At 37.8% G+C, this 21,018-nt stretch overlaps 3 protein-coding genes across 4 annotated transcripts in view; 1 reads left to right on the forward strand and 2 right to left on the reverse strand.

Moving 5' to 3' along the window:
- Window positions 1-21,018, reverse strand: part of LOC142351224 (mediator of RNA polymerase II transcription subunit 22-like) — a 595,906-nt gene that overhangs the window by 535,784 nt on the left and 39,104 nt on the right. The window lies entirely within an intron of this gene.
- Window positions 1-21,018, reverse strand: part of LOC142351221 (metal transporter CNNM4-like) — a 520,873-nt gene that overhangs the window by 144,365 nt on the left and 355,490 nt on the right. The window lies entirely within an intron of this gene.
- Window positions 1-21,018, forward strand: part of LOC142351208 (voltage-dependent calcium channel subunit alpha-2/delta-1-like) — a 52,723-nt gene that overhangs the window by 29,290 nt on the left and 2,415 nt on the right. The window contains exons 4-6 of the mRNA XM_075403337.1: window positions 4,845-4,994; window positions 9,368-11,315; window positions 11,937-12,038. Of these exons, the coding sequence (XP_075259452.1) occupies window positions 4,845-4,994; window positions 9,368-11,315; window positions 11,937-12,038 (2,200 nt within the window). The remainder of the gene's footprint in view (window positions 1-4,844; window positions 4,995-9,367; window positions 11,316-11,936; window positions 12,039-21,018) is intronic.

The following is a 21,018-nucleotide window of genomic DNA, read 5'->3' on the forward strand; positions in this document are numbered from 1 at the left end:
ACAATTCTAACAAAATCTCCAACGTAAAATTTTGGTCTCTGAATTTTGATTGTTTGAGCGCTCAAAGAGACAAGTCGTGGAACATCCTTTTTAGTGACTCTATTTGGAGCATGTTTGGTTACGCGGTGGACCCGTGAGTTAAATGTTTTCACAAATTGATCCAGTTTATCAATGTAGGAGTATGTCCACTTTTCTTCAAGGTACTTGTAGATAATGTTTTTTAGTGATCGAATGTTCCTCTCTGCGAAATCTGACTTTTTTTCACTAAAAGTGCTGTATAAATGAATTTTTCGTTTGTTGCATAAGGTTTTGAAGGCCCCCAGAAACTCTGTACCATCATCAACCCACACTTTTTGTGGTTGCTTGTTTTTTATCATTTTTTTAAAGGCCGAGGCAGTTTCCGTTGCATACTTCGTTTTTAAGGGCTCCACACGAAGGTATCTGGAAAGACAGTCCACCGCAACCAATAAATATTTAACATTTCTGTTGTATTTTGCTAGTTTATCCACATAAGCCAAGTCAACGGACCAAATTTCATTTATGTCTTTTACTATAACTTTAAGTCTAGGAAATCGTAAACGAATTGGGCGATAGTTTGTAAAAGATGGCTTGGTTTCCAAGTATGTCTCAATTTTACCAAATGATAATTTGCTTTGGGTTTTTAATCGCGTTGGGTTTCCGAACGATGCAGGTCCCTTCAAATACAGTTGGTCCAACGTTTTTTTCTCAGAAGAAGTAAGACCCTTTTTGCTGTTTGGTCTCGTGTTTTGCCGTCTTTTTTCTCGTGCCCGTTTTTGTTTGGTTGGTAACTTGATAACCGCTTCCTGATTGTCCTCGTGGGCTTGCAAAAATGTCTTCTTCGCTTTCAGATGCTTCCAAGATCTGTTTGGCATAAGTATTCGACACTAAATGAGGTGAAAGTTCGAGAGCTAATAACAATCTAGAATATTTTTGAATATCAATTTTCTTTGTTGACTGCTGTGTGTTATACAAAAAAAATGACGCTTTTAAGCCAAGTGGTTGGTTATCCATATGAATGATACCACCTGGATCGTCAATGGAGACCGTCGGGGATTCAAATATCTTGTTGAGAATGATTTCTGCTCTTCCGATTTTGTTTTTCTCCATCACTCCCAAATCTCTCATTGTTGACTGAAACGTTGTAGTTGTACTTTTTTTGACAATAGGTTCAATTTCACTGTCATCACTCATGGATTCCTCTTTTTCCTCATGGACTGTTTCAACTTTTATGCTGGGTTCTTTCTGGACTGCTCTATCCTCTTTTTCACTTTGTTCCGGTTTTTGAAACATGTTTCTTTGAATGAGAGACAATTGCGTGGCTTTCTGTTTGTAAACAGGATTATCAAAGATTTCACTTTTTGCTGGTTGTGTTGACATGGACGTTCTTTTGGGAATTAAAATAAATTCTTCAGTATACATTATCACTTCCTTAGTTGAAGGTAACACGAGAGAGCAATACCTTTCAAAAGAACCGTGTTTTTAGCAAAAATCTGCCTTTTATTTTTTAAACTTGTTTGTTTTGATAAAAGTTTTTTAAATGAATTTTCCTGGCCTTGTATCGTTTTTTGACGGGAAGTTTTCTAGACGGGCACGTTACCGTTGACAACATTAAGCAAACACTCGCAAAGAAAGTTAATAAAACTATTTGGTGCCGACTTGATTAGTTCTTTTGATTTTATGTCCGATGTCTCTAACATTCGCAGCAGCATATAAAGCTCTTGCTCTCTCATTACTCAAATTCTTTATAACAGCTTTAGCTGGGGGAAGGTAAAAAACGGATGGTCCTGGTGGAACAATATTGGAGCAGTAACGTAAAACGTCCGATGTTTTTGGATCCAGATCGATCAGTAAATGACCAAAGGGTTGTTTGGTTGCTAGCTCGTAGCTATTTTTCAAAAATTGCGTGTTATTAAGCTGTCGACCAATTAAACCAATTTGTTGAATGTCACGGGATGATTTAAATAAAATGATGTGTGTTGCATCAAGATCAATAGTTCGTGACCATTTACTCTGTTGAAATAAATTGTGTTTTACGTATATTACACTAATGTTTTTGTGACGTCCTGCTGTAGCCAATTTTGAAAACTCTTTGTCATTGAAAATTTCTTCGCATGAATTGTCAAACACCAACAGACAGTTTTCGAGCTCCGATATCAAATGGAAGCTTGAAAATTTGGTAAACTGTATGTTTAATTTTGCCTCTAGTGACTTAAATTTGGGTTGTTCATGTTGGTAGAAATAAAAACTCGAGAAGAACTTTGGAGAAAATGTGCTTTCGAGTAACATTCTGAAAATAAGCTCTGTTTTTCCACAACATGACGGACCGCAAACGGCCATAAACAACCGGTCAATTGTTGAAATGATTTTATTCATAATTTTGGGTTGGGAAGAGCATATCCAACTGTACAAGAAAGAAGAGAAAACCAAAAAGTAGACTCTTCACATTCCAGCTGGAAAAACACAATTTTTACCAGAGAAACTATTATGAAAAAAATTATAATAAAAACTTGTGTAAAATAAACAACTTCTGATCGTGGTATCCTTGAATCACAAAACCTCCATGATCGTCTTTCATGGTGATTATCATCAAACACTAAGTCAGTTATTACCCCGCCCGTATCTAACTGATCCTCTGCTTTACTCATTTCAAAAAAATTTTTTTAAAAAAGAGTTAAATTTGGTTATTTCATTATATAAATTTCATAAGTTACATATTGTGAGTTTTGATTATCATTAATAAAACTAATGGTGTAGTTCGCATTTACTCTGTCAGTTTTGTCTCTGAAACCAATTGACTGTACGTTGTTCTTTACAATTCTTTGTCTTATTTCAGCTGGAAGGCTCTTATCGTTCAGTGACATCAGAACTGGTACTGCACGCTTGGGCATAGGTAAAGGGGTTAATCTCAGCTTTCGCATTTTCTCTTCCAAAGACATGGTACAATTGAAAGTACTCCAAAAGCGAAAGGTATTTCTTGAAGGCTTCTATTTCAGCTCCAGTACAGAAAATTTGCGGTTTCCTCAGTACAATTTGACCACGACTGTCAACTTTTTCCTCTTTGACAAACGTAACTGTTAATTGATTTTCATCCGCTATACAACTGTAAACCACTAAAGTTGGGGACAAGTTCACTTGAAGTAGAGACGGTGCTGCTTTTTCGGACCGTCGATTCATTTTTTAGCCACAGGTAAAAATGTGTAGCTTTTTTTCTTGCACAGTGTTAATTTCTTTGTCGCTTAAGACAGCTTAAAACATGTGAAGTACAAATTGGTGTTTCGTGAAAAAGTTTCAAATTTTTAATTTTTGGACATAATAAAATCTCTAAATTGATAACGTCCTTCTTGAGAAGTTTCTGAAGAGTTTCTATTTTTTCTGTTCCCTTTGCATAAAAAGTTGCCAAGGGAAATCGAAGTGCTATGCTATCAAAAATTTGTTGCAAATAGCAATATGGATAATGTCCACTCTCCCAATTCAAACCATGGAGATATTTTGACACCCAACTGTATGATCGTCTCTCACTCGAAGACAGTATGTTTAATGAAGTTGGGGGTAAAAATGGCACAGTATCGAAATAATTTTCTCTCGAAACAGCTAGTTCTTTGATAATAAAACCAGACATTTTATGTCGAAAGCCTTCAAAATCAAGAACACCTGGTCGTGATTTCAACATTCCAGCAAACTGAATAAATTGCTTTTAAAAGTTTTTACATATAGACAGAAGGCAAGTCCTGTCACATGACCAAGGTAATCGTTTGTCACTGGACAGGGTAGGACATACGAATAGCCCGGCCCTTTTTCACTATATTCAAAGACAAAACCTGAAGCGTCGTGAAGTATAGTATGTAACCTCAAAATTTTGTAAGACTTGAAATACTTGTCCAGAGAAGAATTATCAATACCAATCAGTCCACCATAGGGTCTCATTTTCATCGCAATATCCAAACCAAGGTCAGGATCTAAGTACTGACATGTTGCCCAGAAATAAACAAACCTTTCACCGTATTGAGAATAATCCTTTTTCAATTCCTTGTAAATTTCGTGAATGGCTTTTAAAACAACCGTCGCTAGGGTTGTCATGACGGAAAAATGAGTTTCAAGGCGGCCTAATCCCCTTAATTTCTTTCCGTCTAGGATAACCCCCTTTTATCCCATGTTTAAGTATCGTAGGATAACCCCCCACTCTCTTGAGACAGTATTTACTTACTACTCGTCTATAATATAAGTCATAATATTGAACACATTGATCAACTGAAATTTGTTCCGTTATGATTGAGTAATCTAATTTTGCCTATCGCGCATTTAATAGTCATAGTAAATTTACCTAAAAAACGGTTGAAGTAAATCAGCCTTTCATTATTTATCATTATACTTACATTAACTGATTGTACTTCAACTTCATCAAAAAATTAAGGCCTCACCACTGTATTTGAACTACGGCAACTTTACCCGAGGATGAGTGAGGGTAAAATGTGTGTGAGTTAAAGCACGCAACCTTTTCCCCAGAACAAAAATTAATTCTGAAAGGGAATAAACTTCCTCTTGCAATATGGCAAATAAAATTTCACTTAAAATTTAAAAGAATGTTAAAACAGCATCTGCTTCAGCAATTTAAACTTGTACCATTCGAAAGAAACATTAGATACTTCAGAAGTTTTATGTTTAGCAGAACACAGAACCTCTCATTTCGATTTGAAAAATTACTGGAAAAATATAATGTAATAATTTTTGACTTGTAAACATCAACCAACTGGTTATGAATGTAATTAACTTGTAATAGAATGCCGTTGACCAACTAATGCACAAGGAAACAATTCGTTTATAAATAGGATTTATCCGGGCTACAAAGAAGAATGTGTTGGCATTGAAGCAGCTCATCGCAACTAATTTGGCCGCTGGAGAAATTGCCAAATTCTTTGACCTATTCAGCAATGTGTTCGAGACTTTCCTGACAGATTCAGAAAACAATAGAAACGGTAGGACAATTGTTATTGATTGCAGCATTTTGTATAACCTTCAACATAGAGGTCACACAATGATTGTGCGCGTGTTCCGCCTCCAGTTGCTTTTTGACTACGTGTGATGGCGGTCCTGCTATCGGACGTCATAGAACCATAAGAGAACCACTGACACCATTGTTGGTGGTGCTCACAAAAAGCTGGTATCATAGTTCTTTTTGGCACGATATGCTTGGTCTACCCTTTGTCCATTGTTGTTCCTAGCCAACAGTTTACAAATCTTTTATTTTGATACCGTGAAAAAGTAATTAACATTTCCGAAAGGATTTTTATCAGTCCAGAGTATTCATCAGTTAGTGATACAAGGACTTCACGGACTACCTATGGGCTGAAAATCCCTTTTTAGTATTTGAAAATCCTTTTTTTAAAAAACTCAATGTTTTCATTAATATGCAGCGCTGCATTCGAGCACTGTCATGAATAGCACTGAGTTGCCTTTAGATATAAGTTTGGAGAAATTATTACGGCGAAATAAAAAAACAATTAAAAAAGGAACACTTAATGAATCTTGGCTCAAACAAAAAATCCAGTCTTCTTTAATTAAAAAACAATTAATAGCGATTCACAGATTCCTTGTGATTCTGTGTGTATCTAGATTCCTTGTGTGTATCTAGATTCCCACAGATTCCTTGTGTATCTAGAGCAATGACATCCGTCAACTCTTTTTTTAAAAAAATTATCTCGTTTCAAAAGTTTTACTGCCTTTCAAATGTTTTACAGTTTTGAAGCACTAAGCTTTTATTTGAAAAAATTGTGATATGAACGGCATTTAATCGTTAGTTAAAAATCACTTTGGTCCATTAGGTGATTTCTAAATATAAATTGTCAAAAAGATGCCAAATAAAGATGCCAAAAACAAAATCCGCAGAAGGTATCGGGTCAAACATATCAAACAGATTTCAGCGCCTACTTTCGTTGTAATAGTTAAAATCAATGTTAAATTATTATCCGTTTTTGCTATATCTCTTTTGTTTGGTCAAATAAACAGTCATATTTGTTCCGACCAACTTGTGGTGGGGACTATATACCCAAATGGGTTTTTGTTCAGTCAATTTTGGCCAATCGATATATTCATCGTTTAGAGTTGAGACTGCTATAATTAAAAAGCCCTTGCAGCGTAGAGGGCGGAATTAAAAAGACTTTTTTGATTTTGGTTTCTTAAAAAGAGTTATCGAGGTTAAAATTTTTGTGAACAGCAGACGAAATTCCGTTTTTCGTTTTCGCATTTTCCGTATTTTTGACCAAATTTTCGTCAATTTTGATAAAATTTGCTTTCGCATTTTTTTTGAATTTGAGACGTTAAAATCAAAAATGGCACCAAATAGGCCTTTTTTCCGGTCTGTTTAAATTTTCCAGAAGTATAGACCTAACAACCGCTGTCATACTCATTGGAAACTCCAAAAAAGCTAGTTGCACTTTTGCTGCCTATAGGAGTCTTTTCGATTTAAATTTTTTGCCGAATTTCTGAAGAATTAACTGAATAATTATACAAATTGCATCAACTATTATTGGATTGTAGAAACTTTTCTTTTTCTAACTGATCTATTTTGCAAATATATGGAATAATTAGTTGACTTTATTTGACGCCCAGCCAACTCCGGGCTAGGTTTGGACTCATATTTGATTCTCACAATCAATAACTTTTCGGCCTTATTACTCCATCTTAATCATTAAAACTCCAATTGTGATCTGTATGCGCTATAGATGAACCTATAGAAAGCTTTGAGCTGTTATCTAATGCCTGTTATGACTTTGAATGATTTTTTGTATGAAATTGTCAGTGAAAATTTGAAATTCGCTAATTTTTTTAAAATTATATTTCTGTCCACATGTAGCTGAGTCCCACAATATACAGGGTACAACTTATCACAATTGAAGTAAATTCTACTCTTTATGGTGGTTTAATATTTAACTAATGCTTTCTTGGCATTCGTACTACAAAGTTTCATAAAGTTTTGTGGTTTTCGAATTTTTGCCTATGTTCGAGGCGGCTATTCGTTCTCTTCTAGGAATATACATTAACGAAAGATTAATGGGCAGTGACAGAAAGCGCAAAAAAACATTTGTTAAGATTACGGTGAAAACGTTAAGTTTTAACTGCTATGAAACCGTACTCTCGATAATTTTATTGGTTTTTTTCTGTTTTTGCAAATAATTGTCGTTCCTTTGTCATCCTACGGCATATAATAAACAATCAAAAACCTGAAATCAACCTTCGGATGTTTAAATTATTATATTTAGTGATTACAATTTGTAGCTAAGAGTTTTAACGACTTTCAATTATTTTTGTTAAAGAAAAAAAGATATTTCTTGTAATTCTCATTTTTTTTCTCATTATCGTGAACAAATAACTTAGTCTTATTAGTGACAGACCTCATCAACTTTCTGTTAATCCAAACAATATATTTTTTGTTAGTTAGGTTTTGACTAATGTGTTTAGGGCTTTCTGTTGGAGCTTTCTCATCAACCTACTTTCTGTCAATCCAAACAATATATTGGTTGATAGTTATGTTTTGACTAAAGTCTGTAGAGCTTTGAAATGTGTTCTCATAAGAATTTTATGAGTTTTCAATACAGTCAATATTTGTGATTCTTTTGTTTTTTTCGCAAAGAATAATTACAAAGAACCAATATTTAAAATTGCAGGAGAAATCAAACGTGAGAATTCTAACGATTGTTTATCAATTTATTACTTTATAAAGATTTTCAATCTTTTATAGTTTTAATGGCTTCAACACAAGTGTTTCGATAAATCCTTTAGGAAGTTTTGAGTTATGTCCGTATTTGTTTTTTTTCGCATTATGATTCCATATCAGCAATAATATTTCAATCTCTGGTTTCCCTTCCTCAGCAGTTGCAAGTTAATCAGTTTTTTAACTAAGTTGAAAGCTCATGGTTTGTTTGATTTTATGATTTTTTTTCAAAAATTCATTGATTTTCGAGCTTAGTTGCTTTTGTATTATTACTGTCACTTTTTAGCGGGCTTTCTGTGACGACAGGTGGTATCTTCTTTCTAGTGAACCATATCCAATTATAACAATGTTTTAATACTCAACTAATGATTTCTTGGCTTTGACCATACGCACTTTCATAAGAATTGGTGATTTTCGGATGTTTTTCTATTGTTGTTTTTTTGGTCTTCTTGCCATCTTTTGGGTTGGCCCAACCGACGTCGAAAAAATAATTGAAGATGGCGTAATTGAATATATTTGATGTTCTTCCTCAATAGCATAGGTTTTTAACAGTTGTACGACTGCTTTCTTGTTAAATTTGTTCAGCTAGTTTTTGCAGTTCTTTTTGTAGTCGTCTGACAAATTATGAAAAATGACAGGTCTCAGTTGCTTCTTTTGAGGTATAAATTAATGGTCTTAATGAGCCCAGTTGATACGTTCTGCTCTTAATCAATTTGTAATTAGAAGCAAATTTGCAAAAACAGAAGCGTATTTTTGAACTTTTTGCTCGTCTTGATCGACCTGCTACCGAGTATCATATCTTATCTAATGAAGTACAGGTTAATTTGTTTAATTCAAGCTCTATCTAATTCCATTTTCAGTTTGTTATTGTGTGTTTTTTTGACACATCGAGATTTGATTGAAACTAATAATTGCAATTATTTGATTTTTATTTTTTCTTGTCCAGTACTCTCATTAATGGCAAGTCTCATCGGTCCTGTAACCCAGTATTATTTTTTTCACTTAGTTGTTTGTTGAACTATTTGTGATTATATTGCTCATCTGGTAGACAATTAAATCAATACGTGGATGGGCGGGGTCGGAACATTATGTGCAAACGCACATTGCCGAGCCTCCTTGTTGTCATTAAAAGAACCATTCCAAAATTTTATCATTAAAATTAGTAATTAAAAAAAAACAAATGTTTTAAATGTTTCGCACTTTTTCAAATGATTTTGTGTACTGTGTGCAATTAATTCTAAAATTTTAAGTTTTGGTGTTTTTGAGACATGAAAGTTTTGTTTTCACATTGACTCAGAAAACGGAGAAGTTCTGAAATTTTCATCTCGAAAGATCTGTTTCACAAAAATGTTCAACCTTCATTCTAGTTTATGGAATCATTTATTCCAGTTTCCTAAAAATAACATCTTTAGTCTTTAAAATCTTGAATATTGGCAAGCCTGGTATTCAACTGCATTTAAACATTATCTTTTCTGAAAAATCAAGGGAGAACGGGCGATAGAAAAGACCTTTCGACGTTTCATGACTTTTTGGCTTGAAAGCATTGCGAGTTTAAAACCCGTTATTTTTGTTATCCTGTCTTGTTTTCTTTCATAATTTTTAGCTTCTGAGCTGATCATCCACTTTATCACCTTTTAGGGTCACAAACGTTCGGATCTTGTAGTCGTTCAACAATGGTCATGACAGACGGAGGTGAAATAGACGAAGATCGAATTAGCCGAATGAAGAGAGCTTACCAAATGAACGAAATGAACATATTCACATACGGTGAAGGTCCTGAATCTTACAACATGCCAAACGTTGCCAGTCTGGCGTGCAACCATCGTGGAATTTATGAAGAAATTCCAAACATGGATGCAATAAGAACCCAGAGTTTTCAATACATGGCAGTTTTGTCGACTGCAATTTCCCAAAGTTTCCACAAAGGAGCTCAACTTTCAGAGCCACACTTGCAACCATGGACGAAACCTCACTTCCTAGTTCTATCTTTAACTATACCGATAACTCTGAAAAAATCTCAAAGAAATAAGCGCAATACGTTTTTGGGCGTTGCTGGTATTGATATTCCGATTTCACATTTAGCAGAAAAGGGAGTTTTTTCAGAGGGATTCCCGAATGTCGAGCAGTTTATGGCTAATGATAAAGGAATGCTAATCAAACACGATTTACTAGAATCGGTCAAAGAACTTCCGCTTAAGCATACGATGAAAGTAAGCCTACAGCACATATTTGATTTTGTCGACGAAAATGATGTTTTCAAATTCATCAACGAAACCTTAAGCACGGGCGAACGCATAAGCTCCTATAACAAACCAAGTTTTGCGAACATTGGAAAATACGTTTATCAGCAAATGATCAATATTGCTTTTAAAAACAGCTTCACAAATACAATGTTCGGTGCCACGCCCGTCGGCTACGCGCACTCGGCAGTTTTTGGTATAACAGCCCAAGATCACACAATTTTCTCGAACGATGAAGTGATTTATGATGTTAAAATATTACTGAACAATTTATTGCCTGAATCAGAGCGCACAGACAATATTACGTTTGAACTTGATATTGACTCTGAAGCTTTCCACATTGCAAATTGGCCTTATTGTCCTAAAATTATTTTATGGGTCGGCGCATCACAGCAGGAAATTATTTCACAAATTTTAAAAGTTTTTGAAGTTATATCGGACGATCCGCGCGTTTGCTTTGAGGAAGGTGAAGTTACGAATGCAAAATTTGACACATTACTCTTTCAAAATCTAGTGAGCTCACTCTATCTTGTAAAAAATTTTGTGGACAAATCTTTAGACATGGGCAATTTTTCAATTCCGGAAAATTTTGCTGAAAACGAGGAAAAAATTGCGGACTACTTGATAACTTTTGGCGGGGTAAGTTATATTAGCAACTCAAGCTTAGCGCAAACTTCGTGGTGGCAAAATAACAAAAGCCCAAAAACGAGCAGCATTTTCCAAAGGGCAATGAAACTGTGGGAATCTGAAAGTCGAGACAACCCGGGTGGAAACGAACTGGTATTCGTGACCCGACTTCAAAAAACATCCTTTGACGGAGTCGGTGGAGTTCACTTCGAAAGTTTACACGCAACTCAATGTGCAGATATTTACGACGATTTTGCCGATTCCGAGAATTTCAATGGACTAGACCCAATTTTCGTGAACAAGGTTTTATTATATGAAGATGAAAACGGTCTAACAGCGCCCTATGCAGTTTATGGGCAAGTTATGCGCTCGTCAGATTTTGATCGAAATTTTGTGAAAGAAGCCCAAATTTTCCCAAGCGCTGAACAAGTTATCGTTGTGGACGAGGGCGGGTTTATTGTGTCGGTTTATTCTCCGAGTAACGTTAAACGAACTATTCACGCAGGCGACCATTTATCTTTAGGGAATCCTTGTCTGATGAGACATTTAATTATGACAAATATTTACGGAGAGCACACGTTTGTGAACAATTACTGTTCGTGTATTAAAATTACAGAGGAGGATGAGAAATCGCCTGGGATGCGTCCATCAATTCGCAGTCTGGGGGAGTTTGTAGCGGGGCTGTTCTCCGCTTGTTGCAGTTATTTGGTGGCGTTCAGGTAAGAATTTGACCATAAATTTTGTCCTTTCGTGAACCACAATCAGTCGTTGATAAAAACAATCTCGACTCATCATACTACGGAATCTATTAGTTCGGAAAACGCATTAGTTTATTTATTGAAAACGCATTACTTTTACAATGTTGTGAAAACAAAAATTTTGCTCAAAGGGGGGACCTAATACAGCAGCAATTTTTATTTTATAAGTAGAGGCCCGATGAAACCAACTTCGAAATTGTGGTTAAACATCTCGAACCTCTACGCCAAAAGTTCTCAGTGACTTCGAGCACAGTCACGCAACCCATGCTTGAAAGTTAGGCAAGTTAAACATAGGCAAACTTGAAATAGGCAAGTCAGCAGTGCCAACGATTTTGAAATATCATAAGTATATTTAGTGCCAAAAAACAACTTGAACTTTTTGTATGACTCTACAGACTTTCGAGTTCTGGCTAACATCTCTAACCGTAACACGGTTCTCGACAAAAATTCTGTGACTTCATCATAGTCATACGCTTCCGGTATTATCAGAAGAACAAACTTATATCAAGGGTAACATTTCAAGTCGACAAATTTGAGAGTTGATATTCAAACCTGTCTATTTCAACATTTGATCATTTTCAGCTACTCTTTCTGGCAGCAAGCGATGATGAGTCTGTTCTCTCCCGCCATTGAAGCACAAGAATACGAGAGTCCCTCACGAACACCAACTCCTTGCGCTTTCAAGTAAGTCAGTCACTAAAGGTCAGCTCTCAGAAAAAAAAACCTAAAGTCAGAAACTAAAAAAGTTTTCTTTTATTCTCGGAGCAAAATAGCTATACATTAAAAGATAGGATATTTTGTTTGCACGTTAAAATATAACGGTTTTGGTGCACACACAAAAACAGTTGGAATGATCCCTGCGATTAGTTACGTAATTATGTTAATTATTTGCGTATTCACGCCCGTAATTATGCAACCCGTATGTTTAAGATAATCCATTTATTCGAGCCTGCTGTTCAAATTATAATGCCTCCGTGGAACGTAACCTGATACGTAGTAACAGAGCAAACACAAAATCTAAAAATCAAGCCAATGAAAAAAGATCTGTGCTGCTATGAATTTTGAACAATCCTGTCTTCAATGGCACATAAAACTACCTAATAAATGAAGAAACCGAGAGGAAATTGCGTTCAGAATAATATTGCGAGAGACTTTTTTGACGGTAGCGTAATAGACGCAAACTCAGGCTGAGCAAGATACATTTAACGCATCAATAGTAGAGGACAGCCGGAACATGCCAATGAGAAGAAAAGTTGCTACCAAAAGATCATTTCAAAACAGATATTCTTGATATCCGGTGAGACAAAACTCTATGAAAGTAATAAATTTGCAATCAGGATCAGAAAGATGAAGATGTAAGATATTAAATAAACTCAGCTATAAACGTTGTGCTGTTATATTAACACCTTGCACCAGGGCAAAAAATGTTGAAGAAATTCTTGCTTTACTGTGTTTAAAAAAGTGGCTATTAGATGCAGTCTGTACCAGGAGGCACGTGCTAAAAACTGTAACTTTAAGAAACACCAAGTCATAACGTTGATTAGAGAGATGTAATTCAATGGTTAGGAAATGGATAACTTTTTCATGGTAGCAAAAGAAGATTTGTGAAGCAAATCTCACGAAAGTTTTAACTGTAGACAAGGAACAACAGTGGGCAAAAGGTAGCCCAGGCATATCGTGCCAAAGTAACTATAATTCAAGGGTCTCTTTTGAAACACCACCAACACTGGCGTCAGTGAAGCAAGCTGATTAGTTTGCTTCTCTGACGTCCGGCCACAGCACCACCAACACTACACATTCAATATTAACTGAAGGCGGAACACCGCAGTTTTTTTTGGTGACCCCCCCCCTTAACCAAGCTCAAACGTGCAACCTCAAGGCAAAGGCAAGGGCAAAGACAAAGACCACGAAGCAGAATACAAACCGCCTGACAGCAATGCCCAACAGAAGCATGCAACCACCCGTTTTAAAAGAAAAAATCAGGGTGATGGGGGAGAAAATTGCGAAAAACCTGCAAACCATGAGCGAATTGATTGACAGTGGGAACATAAACGCAGCAAAGAATGTTCATGAAAAGGCAGCGGAAACATTTTCGGAGTTCGAGGAAACCAGTTACTAGTTGCTTTCACAGCTTGACGAAAATCAGCACGCGGAGTACATCGACAAAATCACTGACACGTGGAACAACATCGACGATATGAAAATTAAAAATCAGAATCACCTTTTGCAAGAAAACACCACAACAAACTTCAACACACAAGACAACAACGAGACAACAGTAACAGCCAATTCGACAACCAAAAACTCAGCAACCAACAACAACATCAACACTAGAGCAATTGGACTACAGCAAACATCAGTTAACAGAAGTTTATACAACGAACAACCGGAAACTAGCAAATCCGCTCAACGTGACAACCTCAACAGCTTTTGGTATGACAGACCAGCTTACTCAAGCAGCCTAAACGACCAGCAGAACAGAGTAACTGGAGTGGGGGACACACACTCATGGACATTCAATCAACCAACAGTACAACCACAGCACTTGTCAACAACGTTATCGCAACCAGTTCCATTCTATACGCCTTATGTGGAAGCTCTTCCAAAGATGGATCTTCAGAAATTCAACGGTGACCCGAGCAAATGGGCAGATTGGCACAGCCGTTTCAGCTTCATGATTGGAGATACTCATCTCAGTGATGGACAGAAGATCGCCTATCATCAGGGACTTGTAATTGGAAAAGCCAAAACAGCAATTGAAGGATTTACCTGCAACGGACACCTGTACAAGGATGCAATAAACGAATTGAAACAGCGTTTTGGGAACCCAAAGGTCATCATTAGCAACTTGTTAGAGAAACTCTTCAACTACAGGCCACCAACAACATCTCTTCTTTAGACAATTGTAAATTTTTCCACTTTCATGAACACCATGACAAGGAGACTGCAAGAACTGAACTTTGAAGCGGATCTCAACAGCACGACCATCGTGAAGCATGCAACCAACAAGCTACCTTACGGCGAAGAATTCAAATGGAATCAGTTTGTTTTACGACGAAGAACTCAATAGCCGACACTTGCAGACTTCAACCAATGGATTAAAGAAACAGCCGAAGCACATGAACGTTCAACGCGTCAAGGCCCAAGCAGCACCAGCCTTAGCACAGCCAGTGACACACATCAACAAAATTTCAATTTAAATGGAACCCGACAATTTCATCAACAACCGACTCATCCTAACAGGGAACAACAGCAGCAACAACAACCAACACAGAACATAACCAACTTTAGCAACATCAACAGGAACCAGTACAACCAGAGGAGCAGCACACAAATGTTTCAAGCAACAAGAGGAAGCAACAGCAACAGCCAGCCTCTGCCTTGTGTCTTCAAGGACGTTAATCATCAGTTATTCCATTGCCCAACGTTTAAAGCAAAGACAGCAGACGAAAGACTACAAACGGTTTATCAATTGAATCTTTGCAGAAATTGTTTGGGAGCGAACCATCGAGCCAACAATTGTCCCTCAAACTCTAATAGCAAGGAACAAGGATGTGGACAACGACACAACACTATGCTACACGGTGCCAACAGTAAATAAGGGCGAACACTGACCTCAATTGTTCAAACAAACTCTCAATTGAACAAATCAAGAGGAAATGGTAACTCATTTGGAGTAATCAAAAACAAAGATACAACCACAACAAAGGACACAACAGCATCAACTAAAACCTAAAAATCTTCTCCATGTCTTGCCAGTTATTTTACATAACAAGGAGAACAAAGTTCAGGCATACGCCTTCATCGACCCAGGAAGCAGCTTGACAATACTTCTCGCGAAAACAGCCGATGAACTAGGCCTTCAGAAAGAAACACGTCAACAACCTGTCTTGGAAGAAGCAAACGGAACAGACACAAAAACTTGTTACACAACGTCAACAGAAATTTCAAATTTGGAAGACGACGAGCGTCACAATCTCAAACAGATATATGTTGTGGAAAACATTAATTTGCCAAAACTGAGGGAGCACCCGGGACACATTGCCAGAAAGTATGACCACCTTAAACATGTCAATATGCCAACTCTGGAAAATCTCCAAGTCACATTGTTGATTGGATAGGACAACATTAACCTTATCTCACCAGTCAGAGTGGAAGAGGGACCATCGTCAACACCAAGCGCGAGTCTTTTCAAACTTGGTTGGACTATTTCTGGACCTCATACAGTACTGGATGACAGCAAAACACAACATTCAATGCATCATACTCATACTGCTTTGTTTTGCAGCAATTGCCCCGAACAAGACAATGACCTCAACGAACAAGTTTTTCATTGGTGGAAAGCAGAGACAGTGCCATTGCAATCCAAAACCAAGTCAAATAATCCAGAAGTACTGCTTGCCAACAAGATAGTTAACACAACATGCGTGAGACAAGCAGATGGACGCTATGAAATGGGACTTCTCTGGAAAGACAACAGCAGTTTGCCAGACAACCGGTCACAAGCCTTGAATCATCTGAATCATCTTGTCAACAGACTTCAGAGGAAACCTGAGCAGTACAAAAAATACAATGAGGGCATTCAAGCAGACCTGGAAAAAGGCTACATTGCAAAAGTACTTTTCCACCGACAGCAAGATACAGGATGGTACATATCACACTATGGTCTTGTCAGCCCAAACAAACCCGACAAGATACGAAGAATCTGCAATCCCAAAGCACCACATAGCGGAAAAAGCCTCAACGACAAACTCTTAGCTGGACCTGGTCTCCTCGGGAATATGCTTGGAATTTTGCTACGTTTCCGAGAAGGAGCTATCGCCATCCGGGGAGACATCGAAGCGCTGTTTATGCAAATCGGAGTACGACAAAAAGACCGACGTTATCTGCGATTCATGTGGAGACAACCAAACAGCCAAGAATTAGAGGTGTACGAATACCAACGACACATCTTTGGAGCCAGGGACTCACCAGCTTCCGCAAATTCTGTTTTGCAACAGACAGCCAAAGACGAAATCGAAGATCACCCAAATTCTCTGGAGAGAATTCAGCGGACATTTTACATGGATGACATGGTTGCATCTTTCAGCGACACCATCACAGCATTCACTACAGCCAAGGATGTCAAGGATACTCTGAAAAAAGGTAAATTCAACCTGACAAAATGGTGCAGCAAAAGCCGTTAGTTTTGTCAGCAGATGCAAAACGATCTTTGCAAACCAGTTGAGGAGCGCTTTAGAAAACTTTTCATCAAAGAGTCCTTGGAATTCATTGGAGCTTGAACGAAGACAAAATAATGTTCAAAGCGAAAGACAGAAAGAACTTGGACAGAAAAACATGGACACAACGCAAGTTTCTGTCTTTTGTGTCAAGTTTCAACGATCCTTTTGGAATCATATCTCCATTCCTCATCCGAGCAAAGCTTCTACTGCAAGAACTGTGGAAACATGGACGCGAATGGGACAAAGCCATCAGTGGAGACAATGGAAAGGCCATCAAGGATTGGGTAGAGGAAACGGAACTGTTAGGTACGGTAGGGGTAAACAGAATGGTATGTGGTACAGGACTCGGGGACACAATGGAACTTCACGTATTCTGCGACGCATCATTGGAAGCAACAGCAGCGGTAGCATACATCAAGACAACCAGCAACCAAGGAACCACAATTCGTTTTCTTATGGGAAAAACAAGGGTGGCACCCTTACGTCAATTCACAGACTAGAACTGCAAGCAGCACTTTATGCAGCAAGATTGAAGAAAACAATCGAGGATGAAATAGATTTGAAGCTTGAAAAAAAATCTTTTTATGGAGTGACAGCACGATCGTTCTCAGTTGGATAAAGAACTTCAAATTAAAACACACGATGTACATCGGAAACCGAATTGCCGAAATAAGGGATCTCACAAGCACTAATCAATGGAACTACGTCAATACTAAGGACAGCCCAACAGATCAAGGAACGAGAGGACTTAAAGTAACAGAGATGACAGAAAAATCTCTTTGGTTACAGGGACCACAGTTTCTTCTGTCTTCTAACGACAACTGTACAACTGACGAACAACAACATGAAAATGTCTTCTTGAACAGCGCAGAACAGAAGTCTCAGATAACACGTAGACAGCGAATTGACAAGGACTTCATTGATGCCAACAGGTTTAGCCAGTGGTTGAAACTCAGAGCCGTCATCATCAATATTAAAAACCTACGAAACAAAAAGGAAATCACGTGACCAACAAATCAAAGATGCAGAGAACTTTCTCTTCTGTTTATCTCAGAAGGAATCGTTCGACGAGGATGTAAATCAACTAACACACAACAGGCCAGTTCGGAAAAAGAGTAGATTGATTCAGTTGACACCTTCAATAGACGGAGATGGTATCATTCGTTCAAACAGCAGACTAGCCAACGCACCAGTTTCAACAGCAACGAAAAAGCCAATAATTTTAGACTGCAGAAACAGGATTATACGTGTTTTTCTGGAACTGCAACACAAAATCAATGATCATGTTGGAGTTGAACAGCAAACACATAGCATTCATTTGAACTATTGGGTTCTTCAATTCAAAACAGTAATGAAGGAGATCTCAAATAGATGTTACGAATGCAGACGACAGAGACAACTCAACAGCCAGCCTCAGATGTCAGATCTTCCGAGTTACCGATTCTCTGTCAAACCTGTAGCCTTCAAAGAAACGGGAGTGCGCTTTTTTGGGCCTTTTGAAATCTGCAGCCAAATCAACACAGCCATGAAAGCTTACTGTTGCCTATTCACCTGTCGAACGATACGAGCCGTTCATATCGAAGTGACCAAAAACTTGCAAAAGAAAATATTCATAATGGCATTCCAACGATTCTTCAGCCGACGAGGACTACCGGAAAAAATTCACAGTGAAAACGCTTTATATTTCACCAGCACAGCAATGACCTTCGAAGAAAGCAGCTTCACAACTACAGAAATACAGAAAAATGCGGAATCGAAAAAAATTGCATGGAAATTATTCCACCAAGAGCACCACAATTTGGTGGACCATGGGAACGCCTCATTGGGATGAGCAAACGACTCTTCTTCAATTTCGCCGGATCTGGGAAGCTCCAGGAAGACAGTTTCTCAACCCTCACTTCCCAAGTGGAAGCTCTACTCAACAGCAGACCTCTAACATTAGTCAGCAGTGACATACGCGAAGTGGAAAGCCTGACACCAGAACATTTTTCGACAGCAATGACAACAGGATTGCCATCAGACACTGCAATTAGCAGCAACGACAGAAGAACTGGAAAACTATGGAACAATGTGAACAGTATCATGAACGAATTTTGGACACGCCTTTTAAAGGAATATCTCCCGACACTCAGACAACGTCGAAAATGGCATTCAACAGTAGACAGAATAGAAGTAGGGGACATGGTATGGATACTAGAAAACAACACACCCATGGTTATTTGGCCGGTAGGTAGGGTACAGAAGGTAAATAAAGGTAAGGATAATGTGGTAAGGTCTTGCCTCGTTAAAACGTCAAAAGGGGATTTTGTTAAACCATGTATCAAATTTAGTCTGATCAACGACAAAGCAACATAAAGGAGATCTCAAATAGATGTTACGAATGCAGACGACAGAGACAACTCAACAGCCAGCCTCAGATGTCAGATCTTCCGAGTTACCGATTCTCTGTCAAACCTGTAGCCTTCAAAGAAACGGGAGTGCGCTTTTTTGGGCCTTTTGAAATCTGCAGCCAAATCAACACAGCCATGAAAGCTTACTGTTGCCTATTCACCTGTCGAACGATACGAGCCGTTCATATCGAAGTGACCAAAAACTTGCAAAAGAAAATATTCATAATGGCATTCCAACAATTCTTCAGCCGACGAGGACTACCGGAAAAAATTCACAGTGAAAACGCTTTATATTTCACCAGCACAGCAATGACCTTCGAAGGAAGCAGCTTCACAACTACAGAAATACAGAAAAATGCGGAATCGATAAAAATTGCATGGAAATTATTCCACCAAGAGCACCACAATTTGGTGGACCATGGGAACGCCTCATTGGGATGAGCAAACGACTCTTCTTCAATTTCGCCGGATCTGGGAAGCTCCAGGAAGACAGTTTCTCAACCCTCACTTCCCAAGTGGAAGCTCTACTCAACAGCAGACCTCTAACATCAGTCAGCAGTGACATAAGCGAAGTGGAAAGCCTGACACCAGAACATTTTTCGACAGCAATGACAACAGGATTGCCATCAGACACTGCAATTAGCAGCAACGACAGAAGAACTGGAAAACTATGGAACAATGTGAACAGTATCATGAACGAATTTTGGACACGCCTTTTAAAGGAATATCTCCCGACACTCAGACAACGTCGAAAATGGCATTCAACAGTAGACAGAATAGAAGTAGGGGACATGGTATGGATACTAGAAAACAACACACCCATGGTTATTTGGCCGGTAGGTAGGGTACAGAAGGTAAATAAAGGTAAGGATAATGTGGTAAGGTCTTGCCTGGTTAAAACGTCAAAAGGGGATTTTGTTAAACCATGTATCAAACTTAGTCTGATCAACGACAAAGCAACATAAAGGTTATCATTAGTAAAAGGGAAACAAAATTTTAATAACAATCTGAGACTAACGTGATATGGGCTTAAGGTAATGTAAAAGATGAAAATTTTAAAGTTCAATTCAGTGAGTTATCAATTCGAAGGGACTTTTAGGTATCATTCAGGTACATTTAGGGATTTCAACAAGTAACTCACAAGGATACTCCAGTTATCAAAGCTTATCGTATATTAGAGAAATACTCTCAAATGGAAAAAATTTAGGTAGGTAGGTTCAACAGGAAGACAAATTCTAGATAGACATTAGGTAGGTTTTGGAATTCAAATGCCTAATTAATTAGCTTATTGCAAAACAGCAGAGAGTTGAACTGAAAGGATACCAGTATTTTGAAAAACTAGATGACACTAACCAACTTAGGTAAAACCAAACATCAGAGGTAAAGTATTACAAAACGTTTGGTATTCCGACAAAATCTAATTTGGGAAAAACAGATAAAATGTAGGCAATAGGTACAAGGTAGTGGTAGGTTTAGGTACGTAGGGAACACGGGGAGCAATTGTTTGTCAACCAGCATTTTTCAACGAACAGACAAGAAACAACAATATTTTCAGAAAGTGTTCAGTAATTGACATTCGCCAATCAGCCAATACAAAGTCGATTCAAAACAACTACAAATGTACACAGTCAAACGCAATCAGCACAAAAGCAATTCAACTTTCCAGCGTACAATTATTTCATATAACACTACTAGCAGCGCGTTGACAACCAGCACACAGCAACAATCTACAGACGACACCGACGGAAGACATCAGCAGAAATTTCACTACAACAACAAACACTTCAGCAAGAATTACTTCAGCAGAAGCAGCAGCAGTTTTCAAACAGCAGTCAACACATTCTTCATTAGTAGACATCATCAAAGTCAGTTCAGACATACTTGTAGATTTGGACGAGTCCATAACTTCAAGATCAGCTTTTTATTGAGGACACAGCTCAATACAACATTTCAACATAATCATCAGCAGCTGAAGTAAGAAATAAAGTTTGGCTACACAAAAGACAAAACAGAGCAAAAGAGAACACGACGAGACGGCAAAGAGCAACTTGA

This window comes from Convolutriloba macropyga, chromosome 12 (assembly GCF_964194025.1).
Source record: "Convolutriloba macropyga chromosome 12, txConMacr16.3, whole genome shotgun sequence".
Taxonomy (NCBI): domain Eukaryota; kingdom Metazoa; phylum Xenacoelomorpha; order Acoela; family Convolutidae; genus Convolutriloba; species Convolutriloba macropyga.